Raw genomic sequence first — 12,940 nt, 5'->3', positions numbered from 1 at the left:
CTAAGATGATAGAAACTAAACGAAATTATAATTGGTTGACATAAGTTAAATGTAAATTTGATTTAATTTCATTTTAAGGCCGTTGCAAATATTTTTTGAAGTTTATGTCCCTCGACTTTGGTCTGGTCGAAGGGGGGGGGGGGGACAAAAAAATACAAAAATTGAAATAACAAGCCATGGTCTCAACAATTGAATGAAAAAAGTGTTTTAAAGTGCATTTTACACCTGCCCAGTTGTTTTGAAATTATTAGTTGTCAAAATATCCAAGTATTGAAGCGGTTTTTTTTAGCCGAAAAAAAAACTTTTTGCGGTGCTGTACATAGGAGTTCCTCAAAACTTAAAAATATTTTTGATCGATCCCAGACATGCTAAATATGATTTTAAACGAAGGAAAATGCATTTCTTATTGTTTTAAATGGTTAGACTTCTAATTCCTTTCAAATTATGAAGTTTTTTGAAAAAAATATTTGTTTAGCCCTCTGATTTTTCGAACCGATTTTGAGGGGGGGGGGGGGGGGGGAGTGACATAAACTTTGAAAAATATTTGCAACGGCCTAAAAGGAGTTTAAAATTTTTGCCACATCAAAAAAATATACATGGAAATTTTTTTTTGCTGATTTTTAAATCACTTTTTGTTGTTAAAATTTGTTTCCAAAATAGTAGTTTATGCAACAACTTACAAAAAGAAGATTTTTTCTGCACGAATCGTACAGGTTAACTAAGGTATTAATATTCGATTCTGTTATTTTTGGTAGAGAAAAGCAGGCCGTTTCGTCGCTCGAAATTTTTATGAAAATTAAGTAGTTTCACGACGAAAAACACCATAATTATTTTAGTGTATTTTTTTGGGACATAAAATGCCATCTTTTAAGAAAATTCTAAGCTTTGACCAAGTTTATTTCTTTAAAAAATCAGTTTTTTTCAAAAAATGAGAAAAAAGCTAAAATGATCTCTAATAAAATTTTGCTAGACAGGCAATCAAAGGCCCTATCAACAAAAGTAAAAAAAAAAGTGAAATGTAGGGAATTTTCTCAGCTGTGTAAACAATTTTTTTATAACATTTCAAAAATGGGCCAACAAGGGAACCTTAAACAAAAATCTTCAAAGGATACAGTTTTTTTTGAGTTTTTTACGCCATTTTTGAATGGACACTGGACATCCCCTTGTAAAAATTTCAAAGTCAAATATTTCAGAAAATTTAATAAACTCACTCAAAAGATGATTTCCAATCACTCCAAAAAGTTTCATAATTATATTTCGTAATTAAAGTGATTAGTCGCAGTCAAAATTTCGTGGCACCCGTTTTTCGAAAGTTCTAACTTCAATAAGCTTTATCTTTGCAAAAAAATGTCTTCAAAATTCAAATGTCTTAATATATTTTTTTTGTTATTAGTTAAGAGTGACATCAGATTAAAAAAAAAAATTATATGTGCTCATACAAACCCTTATATTGTTAATGCATTGAATAAAGGACTATTTAAAAAAATGCTGAAATAATAAAAAAAAGTGAGTTAAACATCGTTTAGAAGTGGTTGGGTTGAAGAGTGTTGAGTTTGTTACAACTTAACCTGGGCAGTTCCTGGTGCCAGCTCCAGTCAAATAGCCTCCTAGTGGTATCTGGTCCGTTCTAAATTCCAATCCACCCTTCCTTTTTTGTCTCGCTCGGGTGTTCTTTCATCGCAACTCCTAGTAAGTCCACTACTATCCATCTATACTAACCAAGAGCTTAAAGTGGTGTGGCGTCGATTGGTGAGCCCGATAGAGGCGTTTCTGCTCTATCAACCGCAACTCTCCTCCTCTGTCTGTAGTCATAACCATCGGAATAGGAAATTATGACTGTTTTATGATGATTGAGTCGTTGTTTGTTGGTGCAACTAGAGCAATCTTAATCGAGGGAAAAAGAAAGAAATATATGACGATCTCTCTTTCTGATTTCCTGCAGCAGCACCAGCTGGCTGATTGTTTTAGAGGAGTGCGTGGCATTACGATGCGCACTACTTTGTCAGATTCTAGGGGGTGGTTTACTGCCGATTGATCAGGAGCAGCTAAAGGTGTTCAACATTCTACAGTTTTTTTTTGGAATATTCCTAGAGTTTTTATTTTCAATAGGTCCTTTAAACATATGGAAGACAATAGCTTATAGGTCCTTTAAAAAACTCTAAATTTCAAACATTGTTTTTACTCAAAAAAAAAATCAAATTAACGGTTGTATAAAAACTGGTCCCATTGAATGACCGGAACTAACTTTTAAATATATGAATTCTAGTTTTAGTGAAATATTTCAAGTGTCACTAAGCCTAACTATATGCATGTTTAAAACTTTGATCCCAATTTAATTTGATTTGTAAGTTGATATCTTTCTCGTTATAAAATTTTTCAGAACTATAATTTTTTTTCTATTTTTATAAGAGACAAATTATTAAATTTAATCAATACTTTAGTTACTCTTCTGACTGGACAATTTTTTTTGTTATTCTCCCTACTAGAACACACAATTTTCACCATATCGATCGGTCACCCCTAGACCCGGCATTCCATACTTGAGGTGCAAGGGCAGATTTCAGATCGTTTGCAGAAAATTTACCACCTCTTCCGCACCGAGCTTGGTGGTGGCAGTTGATGTATTGCCGGTCCAAGACTCTACCTTGGCTTAGCCCCACCACAAACGGAACAGCTGATAACCAAGATCTCCAACCCGCTGCCGTCGTGTTGGCGGTGGTGTTAGTGCTTGAAGGATCCTCGAATACCACCAGGCAGTGGTCCAACCCACACCCACACAAATGTGCATTCCGCGTTGCAATGTTCGTTAGAGGGAAGGCGTCGTCGTCAACAGGTGGGACTTTTCGAGAGAGCGTCACCTTCGTGGCCGTGTCTTGTTGGTCTTGGAGAATGCAACTCGGTTTCACTGAGATCAACCAAGCGTCTAAATGGGCAATTACTATTATTAACGGTCAATACTTTCACGATTGGTGGTTTTCCGTAGGGAGAGGTGGTACTTAGATGCCAGGGGGGTGGGTGAAGCCTTTTCCGAGAGATCGGAGTATTCTCCGAGGTTCACCGGGAAGAGATCGAATTAGTTTTAGTTTGAGTATAAAAGGTGCTGGTGGGTTCTTGGTAGAACCATAAGCAGTTCAGTGTTCAAACATCTCAAACAACCAACCCAAACCACCAAAAACCTCTCTCACAATGAAGGTAAAGTGATGGGTCTTATCAGATTACCGAAAGTGCAAAGTGATAACAAAAAGTGTGTGTGTCTTTTTTTCCAGGTCGCCATTCTTGCCGTTGTCCTTGCCCTGGCCGTCGCCTCGGAAGCTAGCTGGCCAGCTGGTCCATGGGGAGCCACCGTTGTCCAGGCTAACAACCCGTGGCCGGCTGCTCACTGGGCTGGAGCCCCATGGGGTGGAGCTTGGCCAGGTGCGGCCTGGGCTGGAGCCTACCCGTATGCTGGAGCCGCCCACTGGGCTGGAGCTTACCCATATGCCGGTGCCCACTGGGGTGCCCCAGCTGCCTCGGTGGCCCACCATGCCGGAGTTGTTCCCGGAGCTACCTCGGTGACCGCCACCCGTGGTGCCGTCCATGTTGCCCCGCTGGCCGGACATGCTGTGTCCCAGAAGCAGCTGAACCTGGCCCCTGCCCCAGGAACCATCTAAGATGCCAAATAACGATCATCAACCACCTAACGCCATCACCAAACCCAGCCATCAAATGTCCTTACAGGATCACAGCAGGAAGATGCTCAAGATGACCACCTCAAAACAAACGGATGAACTACAACTGCCATGCATAGAATGATGAAACCGAAGTTCTGTGTTGTACGATTTACTGTGAATATAGATAGAGGAAATTATTTGCCTGTGTAAATATATCGAACTCTCAAAACGTAATAACTCTGGTGCTGTTTACTTAAATTATCCGAAAATTGTCTTTAAAAAATCCCTAAAAATACATCAATCAACCGCCATTCCTAATGTAATTTCAAGTTTTTAACACCTTTGAATTTGTTCTCAAAAATTTTGCAACGGAATTATAGCTTCCAAAAATTGCTTTAAGTATTTTTATTTAAAATCGAGGCATTGAGCATTACCTATTGCTTGATGTTATAATTATGCTTATTTTCACAAAATACAAATTGGAATTTTTGCTTATCCTGCAGCTTTGAAAAACATTGCGTCACTTGCATGCTATCTTGTGGACATGTTAGCACACCAGCAACGATTGTAAAACTCTTAAAAATGTTCTTGCAAATTTATTTTAAACTTGTTGTCTATGTAAAAAATCTCTAAGATTCTCTGAAGTTTCGACACGTCCTTTCTTTTTACAGCAGTTGTGTCACAAAATAACACACAAGCGACGATTTGTATTTTATATTTTGCTGAAAATATGCATACTAGATAGAAATCATTTCTAGAAGTAATTTTTGGCATCCGTTCGTCGGAACGAAAACGAAAACAGATTTTTTATTCGAGTTGATGTCTTCGAAAAAGTTGCTGGTAAAAGTAAGATTTTCGAAGAAAACGGTAACACTCTAAGAAAATATTCATTTTTCAATTTCATTCAACACCAAAATTTAATTTGCAAAAAATAATTTTGGTTTTTTAGATTCTCATGTTTTAAATTAAGGCAGAGAGGGATGAAAGTTAGTTTGTCCAAACTGTACTTTTTTTTTTCAAATAGTGATCTTTGAGAAATTGAGAAAAAAAACAATTCAAATAACGCAACAAAAATGGTATCAGTATTTATGTAAATTAAATTTTCGATCGATGTTATAATCAGTTTTGAAGGTTTTAAACCTTAAAGTTATTTGCATTTCTGTGCAATTTTTGCAAAAAAAAAGCTATGTTAGTTTGATTTTAAAGGAATCCGGACAATACGTGTGTGAGATTATAGTGAAAATCCCCTTATCCAAAATTATGTGTCTTTTTTATATTATTAACTGATCCACTTGATTTTTTTGGCAAAATTTAATGAATCTTTTAGGACTTATATGAAACAATTCTTAGTTTCAATACAATTATTTCTCTTTTTGTAAATTAATGGTTCCGCAGAAAATTAACAAGTGTGCCTCACTTAATTCAGCAATTGATTGATGGGAGGAGAAAAAGTAAATATTTTACACGTAATTTTAAAAGTCTTGTGTGTGTGACTATCGCCAACCCACCTCCCCCCCAATGTGTCCACGTGGTTTATGGATGACCCCTTATGAATGGCGGTGTATCGGCGTATTATTTAAAGACAATTTTCGAATTATTGAAATAAACAGTACCAGAATCATTACGTTTTGAGAGTTCGATATATTTACACGGGCAAATAATTTCCTCTATCTATATTCACAGTAAATCGTACAACACAGAACTTCGGTTTCATCATTCTATGCATGGCAGTTGTAGTTCATCCGTTTGTTTTGAGGTGGTCATTTTGAGCATCTTCCTGCTGTGATCCTGTAAGGACATTTGATGGCTGGGTTTGGTGATGGCGTTAGGTGGTTGATGATCGTTATTTGGCATCTTAGATGGTTCCTGGGGCAGGGGCCAGGTTCAGCTGCTTCTGGGACACAGCATGTCCGGCCAGCGGGGCAACATGGACGGCACCACGGGTGGCGGTCACCGAGGTAGCTCCGGGAACAACTCCGGCATGGTGAGCAACCGAGGCAGCTGGGGCACCCCAGTGGGCACCGGCATACGGGTAAGCTCCAGCCCAGTGGGCGGCTCCAGCATACGGGTAGGCTCCAGCCCAGGCCGCACCTGGCCAAGCTCCACCCCATGGGGCTCCAGCCCAGTGAGCAGCTGGCCACGGGTTGTTAGCCTGGACAACGGTGGCTCCCCATGGACCAGCTGGCCAGCTTGCTTCCGAGGCGACGGCCAGGGCAAGGACAACGGCAAGAATGGCGACCTGGAAAAAAAGACACACACACACACTTTTTGTTATCACTTTGCACTTTCGGTAATCTGATAAGACCCATCACCTTACCTTCATTGTGAGAGAGGTTTTTGGTGGTTTGGGTTGGTTGTTTGAGATGTTTGAACACTGAACTGCTTATGGTTCTACCAAGAACCCACCAGCACCTTTTATACTCAAACTAAAACTAATTCGATCTCTTCCCGGTGAACCTCGGAGAATACTCCGATCTCTCGGAAAAGGCTTCCACCCCCTGGCATCTAAGTACCACCTCTCCCTACGGAAAACCTCCAATCGTGAAAGTATTGACCGTTAATAATAGTAATTGCCCATTTAGACGCTTGGTTGATCTCAGGGAAACCGAGTTGCATTCTCCAAGACCAACAAGACACGGCCACGAAGGTGACGCTCTCTCGAAAAGTCCCACCTGTTGACGACGACGCCTTCCCTCTAACGAACATTGCAACGCGGAATGCACATTAGTGTGGGTGTGGGTTGGACCACAGCTCGATGGTATTCGAGGATCCTTCAGGCACTAACACCACCGCAAAGACGACGGCAGCGGGTTGGAGATCTTGGTTATCAGCTGCTTTGTTGGTAGATTCATGGACAATCAAGAAAAGATTGTAAAATTTTAGGATAGCATCAATTTTCATCATTTGGCTATTTAAGGTCTCTCTGGTTTTTTTTTTTCAAGAAATGATCTAAATAATTTGCCATTAATAACATTCGACAACTTCCCCCCTACCCCATAATGTGTTCACGTGGTTTATAGATGGTCCTTAATTGATAATGTTAAAAAAAATTTTATATTGTAATGCTTATTTACAATTTGGATATCTTTAACAGATATTGTTTGGTATTATTGAAAATTTTTAAAGATGAATTTATTTTTTGAGTTCAGGTATTCCATTATGTTTTGTTCTGTATTTAAGGGACAGGGATTTTTTTTCAAATTAAAACTTATTTGTTAAAAGCGTTCAAAGCCGGGACACGTGGTGTAGGGATAAGCGTGGTTGCCTCTCACCCAGTCGGCCTGGGTTCGATCCCAGAAGGTCCCGGTGGCATTTTTCGAGACGAGATTTGTCTGATCACGCCTTCCGTCGGACGGGAAGTAAATGTTGGCCCCGGACTAACCTAAAAAAGGTTAGGTCGTTAGCTCAGTCCAGGTGTAGGAGTCGTCTCCCTGGGTCCCTGTCTCGGTGGAGTCGCTGGTAGGCAGTTGGACAAACAATCCAAAGGTCGTCAGTTCGAATCCCGGGGTGGATGGAAGCTAAGGTGTAAAAAGAGGTTTGCAATTGCCTCAACAATCAAGCCTTCGGACACCTAGTTTCGAGTAGGAATCTCGCAATCGAGAACGCCAAGGCAATGCTGTAGAGCGAATAATTTGATTTTGATTTGATTGTTAAAAGCGTAACCCACAAATGACATAACATTTTAGCATAGACGTCCATTAAATTGTTATTGATTTTTTTTTCAAATCCTTGGTACTACGTTTTGATTGATTACGATCTTTTGAATAATATATATTAGGGTGTTTCATCGATTCACCCTTCAAATGTACGCATTGTCCTTAGTATGCTATGACGGCTAGGTGAAAATTACGACGCCCCATGTCAGACGGTGAACACGTGGAGAAGCATCGATTGCATTATTATTACAAAATCATCAAGTAACGTTATTTGGAATAGTTCAAATTGTTACAGGAACATCAAAAATTATAATTTTTTTACTTTAAAGTATGTTTCTGAGCCAAAACTAGTGAATGCTCTGCCACGTGTTCACCGTCTGACATGGGACGTCGTCATTTTCAGCTAGCCGTCATAGCATACTAAGGACCATGCGTACATCTGAAGGGTGAATCGTTGATTCTGGAGATACCGGACGATGATCCAATGCGCACCTTGGGGACAGAATGGACAACCCTAATTCCTTCTGGAATTTGTTCATTGGACCATCCCCTACACACCTGTCTTTATTCCGAGTGAATCATTGTTGTCCCCAGACCTGTAAAACCGATTGAACGAAAAGCATAAAAAAGTCTTTCTCCATAGTAATTTACATGTAAACTTTGAACCGCTGGGGACAGGCCAATTCTCAACCAAATGGGCTGATATTTGGCATGAGAGTCCCTATGGGTATCCTCTACTAGGGGAACCTCGGTTTGCCTGATTCTGAGAACTTTTTTGTTTGGATGAAATACCCTAATATATATTTACATTATTCTTTGCTTAGAAGTTTCAGAACAATACTTTATAAAATATTATTTTCACCTACACAGTGGCATTTGTGTCGTAGAGGATAACTTAAAAAAAAATTGTTGAAAGTAATTATTTTTTAATGGATTTATCTACCTTTATGTAATGACGTCTATAGGTAATTCTTTAGCATTACAATGAACGCTCCCACGACAAATTAACCTACGATATTGAAACAAAGCTTCTAGCAAGTCTGCACAAGTGCGAAAGAACGCACCATCATGCGTAATTATTAATTTTACGCTTAAATTTTGAACTCTTGGTTTCCGAAATCGATCCCTCGCAAAATTTGTTGATCGGCTATAAATATGCTCATCTTGAGAGCGATGATCACAGTTCATCTCAAAGTTCAGAGCAGCAGCAGCCGGCAGTGTCTTCAACTTGAAACAGTTCAATTTCATTCGATTGAAAATGAAGGTAAGTTTGGTTTACTTATCAGAAAAGATCAGCTTTAACAGATTTTTTTGAATTTCAAGGTTTGCATCGCCCTTTTGGTCTTTTGTCTAGCGGTTGTCTCGCGGGCACAATATCATGGAAATTGGCCCTACTGGGGCAATACTGCCTGGAACCATCCGGCCTGGAACCCGTACTGGAATGGATACACCACCACACCTTACCTAGCACCCGTTGATGCCCGTTTCGCCGCCCAGCCTTACGGTTGGAACTGGCCAAACGGTGCGTACAATCGGTACTACGGCCAAAACGGGTATTTTGGATATTACGGACAGAATGGCGTCTACAACCCGACTGGTGCGTATGGTCCCAACGGGATGTACCACCCTGCGAATGTGGCCAGATCTCCGGTGAACCCGTGGGGAATGCCGTGGGCCACTTACGGTGGGGCGTACAACAACTATGTCCGCGAGCCGAGTGTCACCGGAACCAGGCACATTGCTGCGACCCCAGGATCGCTGCACATTGTGGGTTGAGGGAAGGTCATGAGTTGGAGAATGTAATATTTTGCAGGCATGAATAAAAATGAAGAAGTGTGCAAAATACTTGGTTTATTTGGATTTTTTCTATCACAGTTGTCCGATCCATGGTTCTTTCAGTGAACAAGAAGTCTTTCTCCACCAACCGGAACTGGCGAAATGTCAAACGATCCGGGGGTGGCCGCAACTTGCTTTGACACTGGAACTACCGTGTGGGCATATCCGGGGTATCCCCAAACCCCACCGTATACTCCAGCGGCGTAGTTCAATGGCAGTCCCCAGGAGTTAGCCTTGGTAGCTCCGTACAAACCGTTCCAGGAGTTCAGCCCACCGTTGACGGAAGCCACTGGCCAAGCAGCAGATGGCCAGGTGTTAACTGAGTTCCAAGAGTTTAAACCGGTGTATGGCCAGACGGAGGGAAGGTAAGATCCTTGGCCGGAACCAGCCAGAATTGCTACCAGGAGTGTGATGAAGACCTGCAAATGTAAAATAGCATCTTTAAAAACCTTTTAGTGAAAAACTTGTAATAGGTACCTTCATTTTGTTGAGTTTAGTTTGAACTGTGTCTAATATCAAAGTCTATGGCGTGTTTTATAGCATTTAGAAATATATCCAAATATAAAGTTGGTAACGAAAGTGAAGAGGTTAAACAATCACTTTTCAAACAGCAAGACACCTTATTTCAATCAACTTGATAAAAGCTACTGCATTGGGATCATCGAAGCGTTACTTAATAGTCAATTACGCTTAGACACTTTTTTATTTACTTTGATTTAGAACGACTATAATAGGAAGCATTTTTTTGGTGAATGGAAGCACGTTAAACTAGTCACAATTAATTCGTTTCGAATTTTTGGAAGAAGCCAACAGGTATATAAGTTCAAATGACTCTTTCAATCAGTATCACAGTTCATTTTCAACTTGTCGTGTTAGGTTTCCACACCGTTTTAACAAAATCAAAAAATGAAGGTAATTTTTTAAGATTTTTCACCCCCCACTCCAAAACATAAAATTTCCTTCCATCATGCAGTCCATCATCCTTCTGCTGATCGCTTCGCTGGCCGTGGCCACATCCGGATCGTACCTGCCAACGGCTTGGCCGTACGCTGCTGCCGGCTGGAACTCGGGCGCCTGGAACACCGTGGGAGTCCTTCCCTACGCCAACAGCTGGTCCTATCCGTCGGTGTACAACAATGGCTGGAATAACGGCTGGAACGGTGGACTCGTGACCAAGGTTAAGCCGTGGGGTCTTTCGTACGGTGCCGGCTGGGGATACCACGGGCTGGCGGCCCGCTCGGTCGTTCCAGTGGAGAAGCAGATTGCGGCCACTCCCGGATCGTTGGACATCTCGCCGGTGCCAGTTGGGGGTGAGCGATTCGTTGGATATTGAGGAAATGTTGAAAGGGACTACTGAATTGGCGTGGATTACTGGCAGTATTAAAATGGATTAAGTATTTTTTTTAAATAAAGTTGTTTCACAACATCAACAGTTGATTGTTTAGTTAAACATTCGAAATTTTGACCTTATCAAATAAAAATGTTTGTTTTAGATACTGGTAAGAAATGTTTAAAATTGATAAATTAATCTGGAGTCAGTGGTGTAGTCGTAAGCGTGGTTGCCACTCACCCCGGTTGGACTGGGTTCGATCCCAGACGATCCCGGTAGCATTTTTCGAGACGAGGTTTGTCTGATTACGCCTTCCGTTGGACGGGGAAGTAAATGTTGGCCTCGGTTAGGCCTCGGTCTAACCTAGAGGTTAGGTCTTTAGCTCAGTTCCGGTCGTTTTCTGGGTCCTGTCAGTTGGACTCAAACAATCCAAAGATCGTCAGTTCGAATCCTGGGGTGGATGGAAGCTTAGGTGTAAAAAGAGGTTTGCAACAATCAAGCCTTCGGACACCTAGTTTCGAGAAGGAATCTCGCAATCGAGAACGCCAAAGCAATACTGTTGAGCGAAAAATTTGATTTTGATTTGAAATTAATATTTCATTTCAGAATCAGGAAATCAGATCAGAAAATTTCACTACTTTTCACTAGCTTAGAATTGAAAATCGTTTCAACATCAAATTGTGATGGCAACGTTGATATTCTTTATTCGACAACGACAGTATGTTTATATGAGATAAAGTTGTTTTAGAATGTAAGAAAAAGATTTAAAAATATGAAACTGGCTAATTTTCTACTCATAGATATTTTGAGTTGTGAAAACAGTGCCTAAAATACTGATCTATGGAATTGCGGAAATGTTTTTATGCCATATTTTGAGAATTGTAAATGATTTAAATGAATAAAAGGTTTAGGTTAAGATATTTAATCCATCCATTACAAAAGCTTGCTTATTAAGCCACCACTATTTGAATTTTCCTAAGCGAAACCATGAAATTTATCAGCTTTAAAAAGTCTTGTCGAATGCATCAGAAATTGATATAAATTTTTCATTAGTTATGCATTTACAATTATTTTTGCTTTTCTTACTAATTTTAAGTTTATAGAACGGCCTTATGACTTTAATCAAGAATCAGGTGTAAATATTCTTATAAATTGCTGTGAAAAAATCTCAAGATTAAAAAAGACTGTCATCCAAATAAACAATTGTAATTAATAAAATTAAACTAATTGTTTTAAAAATGTAGTTACACTTTTATTTCAATCTTGCTCAGTTGTAAATAAGAATCTCTTTAGGGCGCTTTCATGCATTCAGCCCTCAGTTCAGGGCGCCTTACTAATCTAATGAGTATATCACTGTTTGTAGTCGTTTTTCGAGTTCTGTTCGATTGCACAAGTCGTCCTCGGAGCAGCGGTGTTGGCCAATGGGGTTGAGTATCCTTTCAGGGTTTGATGTGACTAGCATTGCCCAGTTTAGATGGTTCCGGGGGCTGGGGCCAGGTTCAGCTGCTGCTGGGACACGGCATGTCCGGCCAGCGGGGCAACGTGGACGGCACCACGGGTGGCGGTCACCGAGGTAGCTCCGGGAACAACTCCGGCATGGTGGGCAACCGAGGCAGCTGGTCCATGAGGGGCAACCCACGGGGCAGCGGCGGCAGCGTACGGCCACGCTCCAGCCCATGGGGCGGCGGCATGACCCCATGGAGCACCAGCGTACGGCCATCCGGCAGCAGGCCACGACGCAACTGGAACGGCGGCCGGAATGGCAGCGGCATGGGGCCACGCTCCCCACGGAACAATACCGGCTTCCGACACGACGGCCATGGCCAAGATGACTGCGGCAATGAAGCACTAAGAGAATGATAAAAAATAAGATTAATCCAAATTCCTAAGATAGATCTCCGTTGCAGGACTAACCTTCATGGTTGGTCTTGGGTTTGGTGAGGTTTGAACTACTCTGTAGAACGTTAGATCTAATTATGATGCTTATCCGTGGCCAACAGTTCCTTTTTATACCGAACCCCATACAACTTCTAAACTAGTGCACTCTCAAATTCCGAGTTCTAGGCGTCCCATATGGTTCCAGTACATCGGTCTTGAGAAAGGCGTCTAATAGCTAACCCCTAAGTGACTATGTGTTAGAATCGGCTGGAAAAACGTCCAACTTATCTAACAATAATCATGTAATATACATTCCTCCATTCGAAATGTGTTGTTCACCGACGTCGTTCCTGAACCGTAATTAATCGACCCCAGAGTCGTTTACTCTGTGCGCGCAACGAGGGGATACACCTTCGCTGGCTGAACTCTCACTCTCTTGCATGCATTGCACTTTGCACACTTACACACGGGTCGGCCTAAGAACGAAGGTTCGAATGCAGAAAATACTCTCAATAAGGAAGCAGGAGTTCTGGTGCTGGTCTACTGTGTTGCAGTGATGCCATCCGAAAAGAATGTATTTCAGTGGAATC

The 12,940-nt window shown here is 41.1% G+C and overlaps 5 protein-coding genes across 5 annotated transcripts; 3 read left to right on the top strand and 2 right to left on the bottom strand.

Annotated features, from left to right (window-relative positions):
- The first annotated feature begins 3,038 nt into the window (after positions 1–3,038).
- On the top strand, positions 3,039–3,887 carry LOC120419648 (adult cuticle protein 1). The gene is made up of 2 exons (XM_039582404.2): positions 3,039–3,192; positions 3,267–3,887. Exons 1-2 carry the CDS (start codon positions 3,187–3,189, stop codon positions 3,648–3,650), a joined length of 390 nt encoding a protein of 129 aa, XP_039438338.1. The 5' UTR covers positions 3,039–3,186; the 3' UTR covers positions 3,651–3,887.
- Positions 3,888–5,271: 1,384 nt separating this feature from the next.
- Positions 5,272–6,119, bottom strand: LOC120419663 (adult cuticle protein 1-like). Its single transcript, XM_039582426.2, has 2 exons — positions 5,968–6,119; positions 5,272–5,889 (listed from the first exon to the last, which is right to left on the bottom strand). The coding sequence occupies exons 1-2, from the start codon at positions 5,971–5,973 to the stop codon at positions 5,506–5,508; spliced, it is 390 nt and encodes a 129-aa protein (XP_039438360.1). The 5' UTR covers positions 5,974–6,119; the 3' UTR covers positions 5,272–5,505.
- A 2,366-nt stretch (positions 6,120–8,485) lies between these two features.
- LOC128093196 (uncharacterized) lies at positions 8,486–9,145 on the top strand. The gene is made up of 2 exons (XM_052709176.1): positions 8,486–8,570; positions 8,630–9,145. The coding sequence occupies exons 1-2, from the start codon at positions 8,565–8,567 to the stop codon at positions 9,080–9,082; spliced, it is 459 nt and encodes a 152-aa protein (XP_052565136.1). The 5' UTR covers positions 8,486–8,564; the 3' UTR covers positions 9,083–9,145.
- Positions 9,146–9,981: 836 nt separating this feature from the next.
- On the top strand, positions 9,982–10,572 carry LOC120419644 (uncharacterized). Its single transcript, XM_039582402.2, has 2 exons — positions 9,982–10,054; positions 10,116–10,572. The coding sequence occupies exons 1-2, from the start codon at positions 10,049–10,051 to the stop codon at positions 10,473–10,475; spliced, it is 366 nt and encodes a 121-aa protein (XP_039438336.2). The 5' UTR covers positions 9,982–10,048; the 3' UTR covers positions 10,476–10,572.
- Positions 10,573–11,699: 1,127 nt separating this feature from the next.
- Positions 11,700–12,529, bottom strand: LOC120419649 (adult cuticle protein 1-like). The gene is made up of 2 exons (XM_039582405.2): positions 12,387–12,529; positions 11,700–12,320 (listed from the first exon to the last, which is right to left on the bottom strand). Exons 1-2 carry the CDS (start codon positions 12,390–12,392, stop codon positions 11,943–11,945), a joined length of 384 nt encoding a protein of 127 aa, XP_039438339.1. The 5' UTR covers positions 12,393–12,529; the 3' UTR covers positions 11,700–11,942.
- Between the last annotated feature and the right edge of the window lie 411 nt (positions 12,530–12,940).

This window comes from Culex pipiens, chromosome 2 (assembly GCF_016801865.2).
Source record: "Culex pipiens pallens isolate TS chromosome 2, TS_CPP_V2, whole genome shotgun sequence".
Taxonomy (NCBI): domain Eukaryota; kingdom Metazoa; phylum Arthropoda; class Insecta; order Diptera; family Culicidae; genus Culex; species Culex pipiens.
This window is presented reverse-complemented; position numbering and strand designations above follow the sequence as displayed.